Below are 21,419 nucleotides of genomic sequence, written 5' to 3'. Positions count from 1 at the left end.
TACCCCTGGGGTAAATTGCTAATGCCCTCTTTTTCAGATACATCTCAACCCCCCCTCCCCCCATAAACCCCCACATCAGTTTTGAGGGACTAGACGTAGAGGAAAAGTCTTGTCCCTGGTTTGAAAGTAAAATACATTTCTATTGTTGGCAGGGATAAGGAAGGGGGATTATTTGGTTTGGATTCTCATAGCTCATCCCATCCCAATGCTTCACTCTAATATAGATCATTCCAATTAAATATTTTATTGTTTGCTCTTCATTATCATTGGGAATCAGATGGGCTAACATTGTCTAACATTGTCTGATCAAGACTGACACAAAAACAAATTTCTCTCTCCAGAATCATTCATGTCATTCACAATATAAAAAATAAAATGTATATAAAAATCTGTAATGTTTGTGTTTTTTTTTTCAGTAATGGATTTTTATGGTGTTATTAGTACAACCTAAATAGGTAAGTGGTGTTACTCATTCTCCTGGGTGATATTTAGTTTCCATGCCTGGATGGGGGTCAATGTTTTACATTTCTTTATTTTCACCAGTGGTAACAGTTAGAAAAATTCCAACCCAGATTTTACTTTCACGAGCTAACATCAGAACCCTGAAAATTAAAATTCTGATTTCTGACATGAGGTTCAGATTTCTCTCTTTTAGAAACAGAAACCAAAAATAGGCAGATGAAATGGGTATAGAGGGGTAAAGGAAGAAACAAAGATATTGAAAAAAATAGATTGGGTTACATTGTCACAACCAGGTTTAGGACAAAATAGAGAGAAGATGCATGGCAGCATACAATGGGTTAATCCCCTTCCCTACCACCCTCAGGTCCTAACTAGATAAATTCAAAGCAGTCTATACACCTTGTGTTCTGTAATTACCCTCTTCAAAAATAAGATGAGGATGTCTGTATGCTGCCATGGAGCTACCAGGAAAGGAAAATTACAATACATTAATTTGATTTAAAGTATTACATTTACTTTTTCTTGACTGATTTAATTGTCAACATACAAAGGGGAAAAAAACTACCCCACAAAGAGAGAGAGAGAAGCTCAAAAATACTTTAAAGTTCTGTCCACTGTTTCCTTGTGTGTCTAGTCTAAAAAGCATACACATTATGCAGATTCCAGGATTCACATTATGATCCAACATATAAAGAGATTGCACACACGCGCTATAGTCGGCTCAGAGGTATGGCAAAGATTTGTGACTTTCATTTTCCAAGCACTTTAAAGATGATCTGAGAGACCAGCAGCAGGGCCTCTCTCTGGGTGACATTTAGAAACCATATTGGGGCTTTACGTGAACAGTGGACAGCAAGAGATTTACTTCAGCCAGGTAGGTAGCCACCCTGGTGCTGAGAATAAACTGGAAGAAAAACAAGGAACACCAGGTGTATGGACCGCCTTGAATTTATCTAGTTGGGCCTGAGAATGGAAGGGGAAGGGAATTGGCCCGTTAGCATGATGACGCAGTCAGGAAAAGAGACATTACTAATTTGCAGTAAGCTTTAGGAGGTGACATTGCGGCAAGTTAGAGAACACAAAATAGCATTAAAAAAGGGTACACAGTTTTTCCCACGGCCATATTTTTTTACTGCAGCACATTAGGGAAATTTATGTTTAATAAAAAGGAAATAAAAGTCAAAGTGTTTATTTGCAGTAACACAGAGAGAGCTATGCCACACTGTTGCTAATGAAGTTCACTAATAGTTCTCATAGTTTGAACGTTGACATGTTGAAATGTCATTAGAAACCACTAGTGAATCCTGGACTCAAACATACTTGGGTCTGGATCTGGAATTCACCAAACTATGGGTAGTTGTAGGAGGCAGGGCACCAGTAGCACCACTACTAAGCACACCACCACTAGTGGTAGCAGATTGAAAACATGTATAATAGAACCTCTATCTCAAAGTAGCAGAAAACAGATTCCTCCCAGTCAAGCTTTGCTCCTTGTAGACTGGCTGTCCCATTTATCATCAGTCACATGGGGGAGATGAAGACAGAGAATATGATACATTACCATGGAGCAGGCGTACCTCTGCTTTCTCTGAAACACTCATATCCACTCTCCCAGAGAACACAGGTCCTCAATCCCCTTTTTGTTTTCAGACCGTATTCCTGTCTCTCAGGAAATTGTGACAAGTAGCTTCTCATCATACAGCTCCTATATACTTACAGGAAATAAGTGATAAAAGAGATAATAATTCACACAAACATAGACTTATTCAATCCAGGGGAGTTACAGGGGAGAAGTGCCGAGGTTAGGAGTATTGATAGTGGCACAATTGTAATTCTCTGTTGTGGTTCCGCAGCTGCTTCTGATGGTGGCAGTTGTAGTGGTGCTGCTGGTTGTGGTAAAATTGGTGGTGGTAGTTTAGCGTGGTTTCTCATAAAGTTTGTAGGTCTTCTACAATTTAAGCAGCAGACATTCTAGATGCTAGCACAGTCTTGAGAGATTCATACCTTGGGGCCCCAAGTTCATTGCGTGTCCCTGGTATGGGCATGTTTTTGCCCACTCATGGCAATGAATCTGTTGCTGTGTGCAACAGAGACACATTTTTTATAATTTTTTCTCATCCAACACAACAAGTTGCATCATCCACTGATCTAAGTGTAAGCAAATTCTATGTATCTGTCACAAGATTTAGGCTCGAAATCCAGTAGCTGGAACAGCAAGCAAGCTCACAGCGAAGGCAGGCCTGGTTTGGTTCACACAGTAGCAATATAATCTAAGAACCATAATTAAAAGAGTAGTCGGTAAAACAGCAGCAAAAGATCGGTACACAGGTTGTCATCAAACAGGATCAGCAGTACAAAGGCGAGATATTGGCAGGAGCACAATAATCTGGAGTAGCGGGGAGGAGCACAGGAGTTCAGAGTTCATCAAAGAACAGAATCAGGCAAGGTTTAACTAAGCGATCAAGTACAGAACTGTCCAGTACTTCAGGTGGCTCAGTGCTACGGTCCGTTATCATAAGTATAGTCATTTTGCTCTAAACACAGCAGAGAGACACAGAGGGGCCCTTACTTCATGAGTTATTTTCCTCCTTCTCATTTAAGTATGTTCATCTTGTTGGTGCCACTGGACCATTGGAGAATGTTTGGACAGGAAGCATAAATACACTTCCAACCCTCTTCTACCAAGCCACCTGAACATTCTCCTGGTTATAGAGTCTCTGTCATACAAGTTGGTGGAAGCCAGTCTCTTTACATATTTTACTGAGTGTGCTTAGTCTTCAAGATATCAAGCCAAACCAGGTTGTCCCTGCACTCAATAAACAAATAGTCCTTGATGTCTCCATTTCTCTGAAATGTTCTGTGTGTGGCCAGCTCCATGCAATGGTGGAAACTCTAGGCTGTGGCTACAGGCAGGGAAGTAAAGGTCCTTAATGGACCATTAGGTGAATTTTTTTCACATCACTGGCACGTCCCTGCGGTGGTATCTATTATCATTTAATACGTTGGTCAGGGGAATAAGCTCCGGGGTTTGCTCCTCTTCTGATTTTACTTCTTCCTCCTTTTCACAAGAGTAACATTCCCCAATTATTTCAATATGACAAAGCTGTTTACTCCTCAATATAGCATGTGTATGCCTAGGAGCTGCCATCAATCCTCCATCTAGTCACACCATCGGAGATTTCCTTACTGCCATGAAAAAACAAATCATGGCTCTCCCAGTCATTCTGCTGGGGAGGAGAAAGATACTCCTTTTATTTGCCTAAAGCCATGGAGATATTAGTGGGGAGTAGGACTTTTATCAGGAGTGTCCACCCCATCAGGAGGAAGAGGGAGGAGGCCAAGTTAGGAGAATGTAGAATTGTGAGGTTTGATACTAGATACCAACATAGAAGACATCTATGGGGTCACGCTAAGGATGAGGAGGATGAATGTGTGCAGGGGGGGGGGGCAGAAATAGAAAATTCACAGTCCACCTCTGCAAAAAATGCTAAGTTGTATGATATCTTGTTTTCAATATCAAACGATAAGACTACTGCACAGACACAATCTTAGACTTCCTCTATTTCAGACAATTTGGGGAATTTTTTAAATCCTAAGTAAAACCTGCATTATTAACAAATATTGTGCTGCCATCTCAAGAAGAAGGATATCACTTATTTCACCACAGACATCTCTATGTTCCCCACTGCATTGCTCTTTTCTCCGCTTTGTTTCAGTCAACCCAGATTCAGTAGAAATTATATGGCAGCAATGTTTTTTTTGTTTTGTTTTCTTGCATTGGTAAATGAATCTGCATTTAACCTGAATTAGAGAAGAATAAATAAGTATTCAGACTGGCTCATATTCATAAAATTGATTAAATAAACCATTTACAGTGATTTTCCACTTGCAAAATACTTTAAACATTATTTTTTCTTTTCTTCAAAACTGAATTCTGACTCTAATAATGAACTTCAACCAACTCAAAATCCAATACAAATAATATATATATTACAATGATTTTGTATGTGTGAGGTTTTAATTTATTCTGTATTTCATTTCTTTATTCCTATTAGATCATCTTAGAATTCAGGCTGCATTGTCTCCCCAGTGGCGGAGTGCCACCCTGAGACTGAGCACGCTCTGTATATAAGGGCTTTGTTCCTGTATAGACTCTGATGATGATGATGATGATGATGATTGCTCTCTCTGCTGCTGTGATTTTTCCATCAATGACACAATTTGGTTTTTGCTTTGTGTTTCTTCCCAAGTCATTTATTTTCAGTTTAGATGCTGCAATTATTTAAGGTTTGCTTTTTTATTATTATTATTATTATTATTTTTATTTGTAATTTTGGATGTTTGGGGTTTGCTTGTTTATTTTAAAGTGTAACAAAAATCCCTAAAATGTAAATTGATCTCTCATTTCAGGAGTTCATCTAGAACGCCTGTTAAAGGTCTGTATTCATTACAACTACTTGAGCAATCTCAGTGTTCTAAAGAGGGAAATTGCACTGCCATCCCTTGAATGGAACTCCTAAATATCTCCCCAAAAAAAGTTTCCTTTTGAATTTTAAAATTCTTACTTGCTTAAGGCTCACACAGACACCTGGTAATTGTTGTTTTCTGGGTTATTAACTGTTTATTGTGCATTAAAAAATAGGACAACAATTTAAAAGTATGTTGATTCATTTCTCAGTTGCCACATGCGATCCAGGCTGCAGATTTCTTTGGATTATCATTTATCCAATTTATAATTATTACGCTTTATATGGTAAATTTCTGTATCCAACCCCAACATATATATCTATAGCAAAGTACCAATTTTACTTAATATTTATAGGTGTCTCTTCCTAATAAGTCTGCCAGCCCCTAAAATAATAAATATACTAGCATGGAAAAGAGAAAGAAACAGAGGGGACAGTAGTGTTTTTTTGGGCAAGATGAAAGTTATATTATTATCACATAAGTGAACAAACAAAATGCTGATAAGCCCATTTACATAAATATAATAATTGGATCCAAATAACACTCTACGGTGGGATGTTTGGGGATTTCCTTCTAGATAAGAAGATTTCTAGGATTAAGGCTTGATTATGAGTCCATAATAAATGATTCCAAGGTAAGACAGTCCCAAAAATCTGATGCGTTTCACCCGACATGTATGTACCAATTTTTCCTTTCTCACAAAATTAGGGATTTTAAAAGAACCCAGAGAAAACCATGCTATAATCCTAATATAAAATCCATTTATCAAAAACAATACAATTTCATCAAAGTTCATCATATTTGAGTTAATCATAAACAGAGTATATTCAGAGCATTGTCAACTCCCTAGATTCACGATTATAGATCAATCCAATATTACTTAACATATACAGGATATGTACTAAACCAGTCTCGGTAAACCGGGGTCTAAGGCCGCTTGTTCAGGAGGATTGGAAGCAACAACGGCTCTATACAAAGAACAACAAACCAATGAAGTACAATCATTTTACCTTGTATATGAAATTTACCAAATCATCAAAATTTCTGTTTAAAACCTTTTTCAATAACTTTATTATGAGACTTCATTCAGGCGCCTTCTGCTGTGTCATTAACACAAATATAAATATTAAGTAAATCATAATATAGAACTTTTATTTGATAAGGTTTTGGCATAAAATTCATGCTATAGCAATGAAGAAAGGGATCATATTTCACATCTATCCAAAATGAGGGGGCCTATCGTAATATTGGATCAACACCCAAAAAAGTATTTGATGAATTTCACATAACATTATTCTCACAACAGTCCCCATAGCTCTTGTAATCTGACATCCCCATGGATGCAGTAAGTGTCTCAAATCAATGTACCATGCTTCCTCAGGAGGGTATATTCCCAAACAACAACTCCTTTCTTGATCCCCAATGCATGAATATTTGTTCCATTCACTTGGGGGAATATGCTTACCTTACTCCTCAGTTCCCTGGCATTCTGGGTACGTGGTGTTTCCCACACAATATCATTTATCTTTAGAAGTTTGTACAGATACCAATAGACAGAATGATTGAGCAGAAAAATGTGCATGTATGACCATTAGGCAGCCGATAGAACTACAATGACTTCACAATAGCGATCAGTACAGCGGAATGCAGAGATCTAGTGTTTGTACATAACTACAGCCAATCACATATTGGGGGAAAAATTAGATCTCTGCTACCCAGTGCTCTGTTGGAGATTCTGGATGTTCTGTTTTGAGACTGCAGTAAAAAATGACCCATCCAAGTCCTAACAGAGCCCCCTATAGGAGTAAAAACAGACAGGGATCTAACTCTTCCCCGTTTTATCTAAAATTTCCCCAGCATATTTCAGTTTTGTATGAGTACTTTCAAGTTAATGTATATGCTGTGTTTTTTCTGTTCATTCTAAAGGCCTTCATGGATGAACTGACACCAACAATATACCCAATTCAGCCCAACTGTCCAGTCCTGGACAAAGACTTCGGGAAATTCTTTAAGTTGCACCTTTAACGTGACCAATAATTCTCATTCTTGACTTATGTTCATTGCAGGCAACTGTACCAATTAAACCCAGGAAATGTTGAATTCCACCAGCTTTCATCCAGATTATTTCCTTCTGATTGGAATTCCTGGCCTAGAGGGCTCACATCTCCTCATCTCCATCCCATTCTCCTTCATGTATATTTTGTCAACTCTAGGAAACTCTATGCTTATATTGGTAATCTCAGCCAATGAGAGTCTCCACCAGCCAATGTATATCTTCCTGATGATGTTGGCATTCAGTGATGTCCTCTTGAGCTCTTCTACTGTACCAAAGACCCTCAGCATATTCTGGTTTGGTTCTCATGAGATCTCCTTCAATGGATGCCTCACGGAAGTGTTCTTCATCCATTTCATGTTTGTCATAGAATCAGCCATTCTGCTCTTCATGGCCTATGACCGTTACTGTGCCATATGTCACCCTTTAACATATACTATAACGCTCACCAGATCCTTCTTAGTCAAGGCCGCCATGCTAGCTGTTTTTAGAAGTTTCTGCATGATAGTACCTCTAGTTTTTCTTCTGAAAAGATTACCTTTCCAGGGAAGCAATGTGATAGAACACACGTACTGCGAGCACATGTCGGTGGGAAAGCTGGCTTCTGCAGACATTATAGTCAATGTGGTGTATGGGCTGTTTGTAGCGGCTTCTTCTTCAGGTGTAGACATGATCCTTATTGTGCTCTCCTATGCCGTCATATTCTCAGCAGTTCTGAGGCTCCCATCATCTGATGCTCGTTTCAAGGCCTTCAATACATGCGTCTCTCATATTTGTGTGATTATTCTCTTCTACATCCCAGCATTTTTTTCTTTTATAGCTCACAGAGTCGGCCACAAATACATTTCTCTGCAATTTCACATTATTTTTGCTAATCTCTACGTTCTCATTCCTCCCATGATGAACCCAATCATCTATGGCATAAGGACCAGAGAAATACGAGAGAGGACCTTCATCATGTTTTCTCGAATGACCATCCATAGACAAAGAAGAGTGGTGATCTTCTAATAATAATGTTGGTGAGAGGTTCTTATTTGTATATTTCTATATAAATTGTACAAACTAAAACCATTTTCATTTTCCTGAGTTTTACATCCCTGTGAATGGGTTCACTTTTCTATGTATAAGCAATCCATATTGATCTTTGGCATGGAATGGATCTTTCCAAAATATACCTTTTTAATCTAAGAATTCATTCCACTAGATATCTCTTATCTTAGATTTTGTTTCTGGAATGCTAAACAGTACCAATAAAATAATCTTTATCCTTTTATGTGCTTTGGTGTTTCCTAATGAAGCTCGTTATATAAAAGAAATACATGTCATTTGTTGAACTGATGGTTTTGACCATTGATGAGGTTTACAATAAATTATAAATGATGCATTCTGTGGTGGATTTTGTCACGTTGAGTCTTTTTTGGGTCTACACAGCTTATTAGATATTGCTTATAATATATTGGTAAAGATGCCAAAAACATTTTGTTGTGAATGTAAAAAATGTATGAGATACATAAAAGTATTAACACTAAACTCTGCTTGTTCAAAAATTCAAAATCAATAGTTCCAGGTAGCTTCAAGAAAAAAGAAAAGCAACTCCAGCTGATAAATTCGCCTCCTTTCTGGCAGTGTCCTCCACAGACTCACTCGTCTTCTGGGTTCCATGATGCCTAATGCCATTAAACCGTTTCCCGAGAGTGTCAAGGTGGCTCCACCAACCCTGAAGGATGCTGCAGAGAGAGAAGCCATGTATTTATGTAGAACATGTTGGGGGCAGTGTTATGATCTAGGGTGCTTGTGGGGGCAGTGTTATTATCTGGTGTGCCTGTGGGGGCAGTGTTATGATCTAGGGTGCTTGTGGGGGCAGTGTTATTATCTGGTGTGCCTGTGGGGGCAGTGTTATGATCTAGGGTGCTTGTGGGGCAGTGTTATTATCTGGTGTGCCTGTGGGGGCAGTGTTATGATCTAGGGTGCTTGTGGGGCAGTGTTATTATCTGGTGTGCCTGTGGGGGCAGTGTGTTGATCTAGGGTGCTTGTGGGTGGAGTTATGATCTGAGGTTAAGCAGCATTATATGGCCAAATATGACCTCAGCATTATTTGTGTAACAGACAAATATTAATATTATTTTTCCATGTACCAGTTGGACCTAAGGTTGATGATAAATCCATAAAGCTGGTCCTGAAAACTGTTCTATTGTACTAGTATACCAAATATCAACATAAAGATCTGTATCATTGTTATACACCCAAACATATGACTGCAATCCTTGTACAAATATTCATCAGAATTCAGAAAATTCCATATAAACTCATTGGATAGGGAACCAAGCAAAGGGAAATGATCCACCTGCTTTCATGGACTTCATCATGAGACCCCATCATATGATGTGGAACATTTGCTTCACGCTGCCGCTGTCTATTACATGTTGCAGAAATACATGATTGTCTCGTGTCATGCACAGGACCAAGGGGTTTCTTGGCACTGGGGCTCTCTGTGGTCTAAGTCTCCCATGAGACAATCATCATGCCCTCTTGTGCCACCTGGTTAATTCTGCCTCCACTCAGAATAAATAATATAGCACCCAAATGATGGTAAATATGCAAAGTAAGAAACATTATTGAGGTGTGCTCCTATTAGCAGTAGAAAGGGGGCAGGGTGGGGCGGGGGGGGGGGGAGGGCTCTCTCTGACCACCTACCTACTCTCTGGGATGGTCCCTGTGTCCTCACATTGCAAACTTCTTCTCTTATGGGGTCCTAGCAATAAATCTGTCCTTGTTAGTAACATCTGAATGGCATCCTAACTGTCTACTGAAATGTTATTTACCCAGGTGTTCATTTTGGGAAGTGCTATTGACACTTGGATAGAGTCCTGGCTCACATATTTACCCGTTTGCATGCAAAAAGCACAATGTATCCAGGACTAGGAATGAGCGAACGCCTGTAAGTTCGGGTTCACCGGGTTCGGCCGAACTTCGGCTCAAAGTTCGTGTTCGGGACCCGAACTTGACCACAAACCCCATTGAAGTCTATAAGGGACCCGAACTTTGGGGCACTAAAATGCCTGTAAAATGTCCAGGCACTACAGGTGATGAATGGGGACTTGTCCCCATTCATCACTTTAGTGCCCTGTATTCTTAGATAGAAAAACTCTATCTAAGAATACATAGTACAGCTCTGCAATCGCTGTTGCCGCGCAGTGCTTCTACTATGTATTCTTGATCGGAGATTCTCTATCTAAGAACACAGGGCACTACAGGTGATGAATGGGAACAAGTCCCCATTCATTACTTTTAGTGCTCGAACACCGAACCTGAAGTTTTCTGGCAAAGTTCAAGTCCAGGTACCCAAAATTGTAAAGTTAGGTATGGACCTGAACTTTACAGATTGGGTTCGCTTAACACTACCCGGGACAAATACACATGTTTGCTTCTACTCAGACATTACAGACATTCACTTTTTCATGGTCAATGGCCCGAGCCCAACTGGTCAGTGTACAAGCCACATGACTCTGAAGGGGATTGGAATGGCAACCCCCCATATGTCTCAGGAAAGGACTGCTTTAATGTCATCCTCATCTACCCACCCAATGTCCCAAACCTGGTCAGGTCATACATGCCAAGGGCCATGTGAGTAGGAACAGAATATTGCACTCCTATCCTAAAGCACAGGTCCAGATTTGTTTTGTTGTTGCATTTAAACAGCCTATGCAGAATTAAAAATTATTCTCTTGATGAATACACAACGGCTTCCAACAAGCATTTGGTTTTATTTGTCATTGCATTCAATAAAACATCAATCTGCAAATGTTGTAATGGATTTGTCTTCCTTCCTCTATATTCCTACAAGGACCCAGCTGGGGCTTCTGTAAATATAGGGAGCTTCATGTGGAAGTAGAAACACTAGAAAGTTTACCCAACCAGGACCCCAATGATACCCAGAGACCCAGTTCTCTTCCAACCTTACTAAATGTAAGGTTGACCCCCTCACTCCCAGTATACGAATACATAGACTGGTGGTACAAAGTAAACTAAAGATCATTTGAAATTTTCATCTTGTTATGGACCTATCACTCATACCTAAGATTTACTAATATGGTACCAATTAATATATATTACGATATCTGAGGATGCTGTTCTCCCCTTCTGTGGGTTGTGTCATCATGAGATTAACACAATCTGCTATATATTAATGACGGATTGTAACTCTGAATCCACACAGATAATTGGCCCCTCCACAATACCTTGTGGCCAACCCAATCCTGCACATTGACATAGAAATCCAAGACAAGTTAATGAGATTTTCTTAAACTAGTCCCCAGAATGTTGCTGTTGGCACAGGAAGAAATGTTAGAGCTCACCAAAAAAAATCCACCCCTCCCAATATTCCTTCCTCTTCCCTGTAACCCATCTCACATTTTCTCATGTTTTTATCCCAGCCTGGTAATGCATTCACCTAAATCATACAATTAAGCCCCTTCTACTTCTGTTCTGTGCTACCGATGCATCCACACAAATGGCTCCTCAACTCTCCCCTCCTGTGGATGTTGTGAGTGGCTGCTGCATCTTTTTCTCTATTCAGAAAAGGGCCCCTCCACTGCACAGCCAATTGGAAGTGTACACATGACACAGGAAGTGACATAGACATTTAAAGGACAGCCCCTGCTTAGTAAACAGAGGAAGGGGAAAGGCTTGGAACTTAAGCATCACATGGTAAGGTGTAAGAGAATTCAGTTAAAAAGTGTGTTTTATGCATTTAATTTATGCAATATTATTATTTCTGTGACCAGGCTGTAAAATATTTTAGCTCATTTACTGTGTGTGACATTTTTGATAAAACAGTTCAGGCGCACGTACCATCAAATGTGGTGATGACATTTTTATACATTCTAAAGCAGTGGTTGCCAACCTTTTTAGTCTCGCAGACCACTAAAATTACCGGCTTCTGATCGTGCATGTGTGGGGAGCCGGATGTCACTCAAAGGGTGAGAAAACTCCTCCATAGTGACATCAGATTGACATAAACGCACCCACTTCCCATCGCAGGTCTGAGCCTGTGATGGGAGAGTGGGCGGGCTGTGTCCCTGGACTTCCCACTTCCCTGAGCCAGGGATTTGGATGGGGGACATGGTCCACGTCTCTGGCCAGTGCGTCCTGCCAGCTGGGTCCTTCTACTGACCCCGCTCAGGGGGGAACTAGCCAGAGCCAAGGACCACCAAAATGTTCTCGCGGACGACCGGTTGGCGACCGCTGTTCTACAGTAATAAGGCCTCAAAAGATACACTAATAGATTTTGGACTCAAATAAAAATGTTTTCTTGATCCAGAATTTACCAAAATATGACTGATTCCAGGAAGGAGGGCACTAACAGCAACTAAGCACCCTACTGGCCTGGAATGGAATTGTCTCAAAGTCATTTGCTCTTTGCTGGCAAATGTTTTGAATCCTGGACCACATCCATTCCAGGTTTGCTGAATCACCCAGCTTTACTGATGAAAGTGTATCCTCTCCAGCCTCGGAGAGCTTTAATAAATCAGGCCCATCATCTCAGACACAGCAGGAAGATGAAGTCAGTGAATGTGATATGTTACACTGGAGCCAGGCTACTACGGCTTTTTACACAACACCCAAACTCCACTTAACAACCACTCTCTAAGAGCTCAGGTTCTCAATCCTCTTTTCTATTTTCAGACAGTTTTCCTATTAGTGATGGGGAGTTACAGTAAATACCGTGCAACAAAATGTTTTAGCAAACAGGGCTTCTCATAAAACTTGTAGGTCTCTGCCCTGAAGCAGCAGAAATCTCAGATGCTGATACAACCCCGAGAGCTTCATGCTATGAGGCCTCAGTTCATCTGGTGTTGCCTGTATAGGCATTTTGTGCCTGTTTATTATCATGAATATATTGCTGTTTGCAACAAAGGCACACACAGGTTAAGCTGTCCTGCTGTTGCTGCCCATAGGAGTCTCTCATAAGTACAAAAAAATTGTGCTAAACATACTGTATATAGGAAGAAACATCTTTGCCTCTTCTCCAAGTCATTTTCTTCCTCATCCTTCTTCTTCTCTTTATGTTTCTGTATCCACATCTTGTAGACATCAGTTCTCCATTGAAGAATGTTTGGCAAGAAACATAAGTACACTTCCATAGGGAAGAGCGAGAAAAATTTGTAAATTCGATCTCGCGGGGAATCGGCCCTTTCTCACTTACCGAACATGTAAACGAGAACGGCCTTGTGAGTTCGGATGTTGAATTCAAATTTTTAGGGACCTTCAAGAGCAATCAGGGGAGCAGAGCTGAGAGATGATTGCTCTTGCAGCCCTGTCAGAACTGTAGTATGTGTTCTTGGATTGAGATTCTCTATCCAAGAACACAGGAGTCCCCCAGCTGTGCTCATGAATGAATGCAGCTGTGGGAATCATCCTGTGATGACACACTGATACACAGACACCCCATTCATCACTTCGGGACAGCTCAAGCATCATCAGGATTTTCCTTTCCTCAGCCAGAGAGCACTAGAGGTGATGAATGGGGAGACTTGTCCTCATTTAACCTCTAGTGCCCAGGGATTGCACACTGATAGGAGGATTACCACGGCTGTGCTAATGAATGAATGTAGCTGTGGGAATTATCACAGGATGATTCCCACGGATCCATTCATTGATGAGCACAGCCATAGTACTCCTCCCTGTCAGTGTGAGTCCTGGCTGTGCTCATCAATGAATGCAGCAGTGGCAATCATCCTATAATTTCCTTAAATTTCCGATGGGTTTGCAAAATCTGTTTGCCGAAATCTGTACACTTCGAGTCATCTTTTGGCAACAACAGGACATTCTCCTGACTAAGGTACTGGTTATACAGCTTCTGCCATACAGGATGATGAGAGTCAGTTCTTTTTAAGAACAGAGTGTGCTCAGTCTTGTTGGAAGATTCCAAGCCAAACCAAGTTATCACTTCATTTTAGGAACACATAGCCGTGTGATGCCTTCACTTCCCTGAAATTTTCTGTGTGAAGCCAGGTGATGGCAGATACCCAGTGCTGTAGGTACGGCCAGACCAGTAAATGTTCTTCATGGACTATTGGGTGAATGTCTTGAACCGCACTGACCGGTCCCTGCAATGAAATCATTTATGAGCCAGTAGGATGGTCAGGATGATAAGCTCAAAGGTTGGCTCCTCTTCTGATTCTTTTTCTCCTTCTTCACAAGAGTACCACTCCCCAATAATGCCAATATGACAAAGCTGCTATATGGGGTCACGGGGGTGGGGTGAGGAGGAGGATGAAAGCCTGCAGTGGGGGAAAATCCAAAGTCGATATTGCTAAAACATGATAAGTTGTATACTTTTTTGTTTTCACACTCTTAGACCCGTGCTATAGCAGTTTTGGAATTTTTCATATTCTATGAAAAGTCAAAGAGTCAAAACTGCACTGTTATGAGCAAATTTTGTGCAACATCCCCATCTCATCACAGGCATCTCTACGTTCCCCTACATTAGCCCTCAACTCTTTTTGTCTTACCCAGCCAACCCAGTTTGAGCAGCAGTAGCACCAGGTGTTTCAGGTGCTATTGTGTCCGCCCTTTAGTTGAATATCTGAGAGATTTTCCACTAGAGTGTGACAGATAAAGTTGTTGATTCCAAACAGATTAATGTTTGCCATCAATGTGGAGTGAATTACATTCATTTAAATGAATCAGTTCTGGTTTGCTAACCTCTTTTAGTCACTGGTTCCTGATCCCAAGCAGTAACTGTACCACCACCACCAACCACCCTAGCTCTACCACAAACAGCACAATCTGATGTCAACCCTATATGAAAAAAGGAAACAGGCTGCCCCAGATTTTGCACCAAAAAGACCAGTCAAAAATTGAGAAAATACATTTACAACAACAATGGGGAAAACTATTTGTGACTGATCGGAAATTATAAATGAAGTATTTAGTTACAATTATAAAGCCGCAATTTTATTTCCTATTGTGGTGTAAATACATTTTTTTACCCTGACTTAGAGGTGAACAGATCATAAGCATTCATAAAATTGGCTAAACAAACTATTTCTATTGGTTTTCAGTTCCCCAAAAAATTTTTCATTCTGATTTTTACTTTGGTGTTGGCTGCAGGTGCTCGTAAATGTGAAACTTTGACTCAAAGCAAGCTTGGTCACAACTGGCACACAATCAATTTATTTATTTTTTTACTGATGTAATTATGTTGCCCAACGTTCAGCTGCATGTTTTTGATTCATTTCTGGATTTTATCAATAAATAATGGTATAAAAAAATGAAAAACTCCCCACTACAAAATCATTATAATATTATTTCCTTTTTTATTGTTATTAGATCATCTGAGAATTCAGGCTGCATTGTGACCATCCCAAGACTCGGCACACTCTGTATATAAGAGCTCATTGCTCTATTCCTTTTTCTGTACAGACTGCCGGTGATGATGATAATGACCATTGCTCTGCTGTGATAATTCCACTAATGGCACAATTTGGTCTTGTTTTGTGTTTCTTCCCGAGTCATTTACTTTGTTAAGCTGCTGTAATTATCTACAAGATGATTTTGTATTTAAAATTAAGAAGCAAATCTTACATTTTCCAAATATTTCAAATCTCCAATATAAATAAGTGTAACAACTTTTATTCAGAAAAAAAATCTGTTATGAGAGATACATTTTTACATTTCAGGGGTTGAATAGTCTTTGTGTCACTGTGTTGTTTGGAGACCAATTCCTGAATAAGATGGTCGATGTTTATTGCACCCCAACAAAAATGATTTTCCTCTTTCAGGAAATATAAAAAATGTGACTTGTCCTAAATCTCACACAGACTCTGGGTAAAAGTTGTGTCCTTGGCCTGATTATTGTTCATCAAAAATTAGCCAATAATTTAAAACGATGATAATGATTCCTGGGTGCCACTTGTGACCCAGGCTGCTGGATCTTGGATTATCATTTATCATCATAACTGTGTACAGATGTCAGTAGATGGGAGGACTGAGGACAGACATGACAGATGGGACCATTGAGGACGGACATGACTGGTAGTGGCTTCACAAATGGGATCGGTACAGCGGTCTGCAGAGTTCTGCAAAGAATCGTACTGTTGTCGTATGTTTAGATAATAAATTGTGATAACATTAAATAGGAATTAACAACTCTAAATAATAACTTTTATCATGTCTGCAAATACCTTCAACCAGTCACCTGAGTAAGATTTTACATTTTTGGGGGAATGTTATGTACACCAGCCGAAAAAAAGTCTCCATGCAGTTAAAGAAAACTATGACCACGAATTCAAACTGAAATGAATAATTTTTATTAACTGTAAATTACAATGGGGATTTTGTATCAATGTGCTGAATAAATTTAAAGGATGCTCATTTATTATTTATTTTCAATGCAAGCAATGGAAACAATTGCCGGGAAATTCTCTAAGTTGTAGGTTTGGTTGCACCTTTAACATGAATGCTAATTCTCATTTTTTACTTCTGTTCTGTGCAGAGAGTTGTTTCAATTAAAGCCAGGAAATGTTGAATTCCACCAGCTTTCATCCAGATTATTTCCTTCTGATTGGAATTCCTGGTCTAGAGGACTCCCATCTCCTCATCTCCATCCCATTCTCCTTCATGTATATTTTGTCAATTCTAGGAAACTCTATGCTGATATTGGTCATCTCAGCCAATGAGAGTCTCCACCAGCCAATGTATATCTTCCTAATGATGTTGGCATTCAGTGATGTCCTCTTGAGCTCTTCTACTGTACCAAAGACCCTCAGCATATTCTGGTTTGGTTCTCATAAGATCTCCTTCAATGGATGCCTCACTGAACTGTTCTTCATTCATTTCACATTCATAGCAGAATCAGCCATTCTGCTGTTCATGGCCTATGACCGTTACTGTGCCATATGTCACCCTTTAACATATACTACAACCCTCACCAGATCCTTCTTAGTCAAGGCCGCCATGCTAGCTGTTTTTAGAAGTTTCTGCATGGTAACACCAATCATTTTTCTTCTGAAAAGATTACCTTTCCAGGGAAGCAATGTGATAGAACACACGTACTGCGAGCACATGTCGGTGGGAAAGCTGGCTTCTGCTGACATTATAGTCAATGTGGTGTATGGGCTGTTTGTAGCGGCTTCTTCTTCAGGTGTAGACATGATCCTTATTGTGCTCTCCTATGCCGTCATATTCTCAGCAGTTCTGAGGCTCCCATCATCTGATGCTCGTTTCAAGGCCTTCAATACATGCGTGTCTCATATTTGTGTGATTATTCTCTTCTACATCCCAGCATTTTTTTCTTTTATAGCTCACAGAGTCGGCCACAAATACATTTCTCTGCAATTTCACATTATTTTTGCAAATTTCTATGTTCTCATTCCTCCCATGATGAACCCAATCATCTATGGCATAAGGACCAGAGAAATACGAGAGAGGACCTTCATCATGTTTTCTCGAATGACCATCCATAGACAAAGAAAAGCAATTTTATTCTAATATTAATGTTGGAGACAGAGATTCATATTATAATTTGCTGTAATTATTGTAAAAACCAAAAACATTTCAAATGTTCTAAATATTACATCCCACTACGTCCATTTCTCTATGTATAAACAAACCCAAGTGATATTTGGGGTGGAATGAATCTTTCCGAAATATATATTTGTTAACTGAGTATACATTCAACTAGATGTAGTCTTCTACAAGATGCCCTCATACCTTAGAATTTGGGTCTGGAATGCTAAACGGTACAAATACAATCATATTTTTGCTTTTATCACCCAACAAAGCCTATGATGTATAAGAAATACATGACATTGGTTGGACTGTTGGTTCTGACCACGTATGGCATTTTTAATTTACTATGAATAAAGACATTTTCTGATGGTTTTTTTAATGTTGAACCTTTTTTGGGTCTACACAGCTTATCAGAGTATTATATTGGTAAAGACACATTTCAGTGTGAAAGATTCACTAGTATTAAATCTCAACCACAACATGGTCAAAGATTTTTATTTAAAAATCAGTCCCTGGAAGCTTCAACAAGTAAGAGAGGCATCTCTAGCTGTTATAATCACCTCCTCTCCAGCACTGCACTTCAGAACTAAAATAATTCAACAGTATTCACTCAAATCATTGTAATTCATTGGCTAAAGCTGACTGTTGGGGTTTTGTTGGTATCAATGGATGGTTGGTGTTAGGTTTTCTGTGAGGGTAAAGGTAAATTAGTTTTGTCATCTAGCTCATCCCCAGTTTCATAATAACCAGCACCTGGCCCCGGTCCTCCTCTCGGGAGCCCTCTGCCATCATGCAAGCAATAAGTTAGGGAATAGTTATACCGAAATCAAAATGCCTTGATGGGTGGATGACAGCCCAGAGAAGTTGGTGCTCCCAGGCAGGTTGTATGTGAATGCTGCCCCAGGTAACGCTCTCATGTGATGCTTAGCTCCTATGATTAAATTCAAACTGCAATCCAGGGAATAAAGGGGAGAACCGGGCATATCAATAAGCACTATAAAACACAGAGAAGCGTGTATTGGATTCTATCTTCCTTCATCCTAACACTTTGCTCAGAAATATTGTCAACTGGAAATAATTCTTAAATTTTGACACTTTTATTAATTCACAAATTCTACTTGGGAAGCCTATTGTATAGTGCCATAGACACTCACTGGCTTTACATGGCTGGCTGTACCAATGCACAAATCATTCACATAACATGCTCAAAATGCATTCCAGCTGCACAATTGTTATATTTTTAAAATTCATTTTTATTGAAAAGTAGTACAAAGAAATTATAAAGAATAAAAAGAACATTTTACTTACAAAAACACATGGTCAGTTATAGGCAAGTCAGTGAACAACAGTAAATAATAAACTGTGAGATCATAAGTAAACCATCAAAACATGCAAACCCCTATGGGAGGTGGAGGGAGAGGGCTACTGGTACTGGGCCTAATGGTGGACCAGTGCTCCCCTCGGAGGCAGAGATAAGGCAGAAAGGAGAGGGAATCTTTGAATATCCTTCTACAGAGAACAAATCGGCATAGAAAGAAAAGGAGTTGGAGGATAGTACAGAAAAAGTAAGAAAGGATGGGGGAGGTGATCAGCTCAAGGCAAGTATGGGGGACCAACAAGTAATGTTTAGATATGGAGGAGTCAGGAATCTAGCATTGCAACCAATATGGATTCAAACTTAGCCATAATATCCCGTTGCTGTACAGAATGGTTCTCTTGTGGTCCAGGAGACCTCAGGAAAGTGGAAAGATGAGGATTTCCAGGCTTTAGCAATGCTTTGCTTTTCAGCAGTGTGGATATAGAGGCAGAACTTATCATTTATCAAGAAGGTCAGTTAAGGGTTAAACAAGGCTATAACTAGTGTTGGCGTTCGAATTCAGGTTGTCCTTATATTCGACCTGAATATGGCTGTACGAATTCGGATGAACCTGACACAAAATACACCTAAATTTGTGTGTAAACATATGTGTTAAAAAAAGAGGCTTTAATGTTAAAGTAATTTATTGAATGTGTGTGATTTGTGTACCTAACTTTTATTTTTTTACAGGTTATCCCACAATGACAGGATGGCTCCCACGGCCTGTCAGTGTGGGATCCCCGGGCACTAGAGGTTAAATGAGGACAAGTCTCCTCATTCATCAGCTCAAGCGTCATCAAGATTTTCCTTTCCCCAGCCAATCACAGAGCACTAGAGGTGAATGAATAGGGAGACTTGTCCTGATTTAACCTCTAGTGCCGGGAATCTTCTCAATGAATACGGCCGGATTCAATGAAAAGATCCCCGACACTAGAGGTTAATTACCCCCAGTGCCGGGGATTGAACACTCTATCCAAGAACACATACAACTAGTAACATTTTAGACCAGAAAGAAATGGTCACATTTGTTGCCAGGTCTTTTCAGATGCAAATCCAAGTTCCTCTTATCAATAGTGTGTGTGTATGAGGGAAGTGGACAATCAAGGGCGAGAGAAAGGCTGAATAAAGTATTAAGATGTGACCTTTGGGGTTTAGAGAGGCAGGCGAAGAGAATCATAGCAGTATTATAAGGAAGCAGTGAATGTTAGGTATATAGTGTTTAAAATTTCACTGAATTGTTAGTGATTCTTTTCAGCAGTAGTCTGAAGTTGGAAACATTTAGCAAGGCCCTGATTGATCCACAAACCCACCAAAGCAGGGGAGAAAACATTAGGTGAGAAAGTGGGGTATGAAAAGAAGGAAGGCAGTGGGACACGACGGGACAGCAGCCCACCTGAAGCTAAGGTCTCATTCCAAAGTTTCAGAGAGTGTCAAATGGTAGACTGGGTTGCTATAGGTCTATCATAAAGAAGGATAGACCTTCTAGAATAAGAAGGTTGGCTAGAGTACAGTCTGCGATGTTGGTTTCCTCTATAGATACCAAAAGGGGGATTCAGCAAATTTGTGGTTTCAGTGGGGGGGGCTAATCTGGGCAGAAAAATAATAGTTAATTTGATGATTTACCTCTAGGCCACCTCAACCATGGCTAAGATTGTTCTCTGTTAGGAATGCAATGCTTCCATAGAGATTGGGATAGGGAGAGGCCTGCAATAATAGAAAAGCTAGGGTAGGAAAGTCATCCTAATGATCTCTATACCACCAAAGCACAAGAGGCAGCATTTTGTCCAAGTAGTGAGGAGATTATAGAGGTTAGTTAGGAAAGGGGTGTAGTGGGCAGCATACGGGGACTTGTAGAAGTCAGTGAGGTGGATACCAAGATTTAGGAGGAATCAGGACATCCATTGAAATTCAAAGTTGTGCTGTAGGGCTTGCATATCCCCCTCTGGGAGATTGATATTGAGAACATTCAATTTGGATTGATTGACTTTCAACTCAGAAATCTGTCTCGAAACTCGAAAAGTTGTTCAGCAGCAGGAAAGGATGTGAGGGATTTAGTGAGGAACAGGTATCATGAACAAAAAGACAAAATTAGTGAAAGATTCCTGCAACGCTCAAGCCTGAGATATTGTGATGGGCATGAATGAGTAGGACAAGGGGTTTAATGGTGAGGGCAAAGGCAGCAAATATGATTATGGGCAACTACCGCATTGTGCGAGGTATCACAAACTTCCTATACCCTATGATGTATGCTTCAAGTCATAGAGAGAATACATTCAGTTATAGGTATATGTGAAGGACAGATAGGGCCACAACATACAATCATAAGCTTTCCAAATATCAAGTGAAAGCATAATGGTGTTTTATTTCATTGGGCAAAGGTGGCTAATAGGACAACCCTCCTGATGTTAGCTTGCCATTACTGATGTTAGCTTGCCATTGTGGCATAAAGCCATCCTGGACCTTTATAAATCAGACCATTGATAACTTAGGTAAGTCTATTAGCTAATATTCAAGCTAGAAGCTTAATATCTGTTAAGTAAGATAGGTCAGAATTTGGACCAATTG

General features: G+C 39.9%; 2 protein-coding genes across 2 annotated transcripts; both read left to right on the top strand.

Moving 5' to 3' along the window:
- Window positions 1-7,021: 7,021 nt before the first annotated feature.
- LOC140321773 (olfactory receptor 52Z1P-like) lies at window positions 7,022-7,990 on the top strand. The gene has a single exon (XM_072398560.1). The coding sequence runs from the start codon at window positions 7,022-7,024 to the stop codon at window positions 7,988-7,990; it is 969 nt and encodes a 322-aa protein (XP_072254661.1).
- Window positions 7,991-16,507: 8,517 nt separating this feature from the next.
- On the top strand, window positions 16,508-17,476 carry LOC140321772 (olfactory receptor 52Z1P-like). Its single transcript, XM_072398559.1, has one exon. The coding sequence runs from the start codon at window positions 16,508-16,510 to the stop codon at window positions 17,474-17,476; it is 969 nt and encodes a 322-aa protein (XP_072254660.1).
- The last annotated feature ends 3,943 nt before the right edge of the window (window positions 17,477-21,419 follow it).

Source organism: Pyxicephalus adspersus, chromosome 1 (genome assembly GCF_032062135.1).
Source record: "Pyxicephalus adspersus chromosome 1, UCB_Pads_2.0, whole genome shotgun sequence".
In the NCBI taxonomy this organism is placed as follows: Eukaryota; Metazoa; Chordata; class Amphibia; order Anura; family Pyxicephalidae; genus Pyxicephalus; species Pyxicephalus adspersus.
The sequence above is the reverse complement of the archived record's forward strand: the minus strand, read 5'-3'. Positions and strand labels throughout refer to the sequence as shown.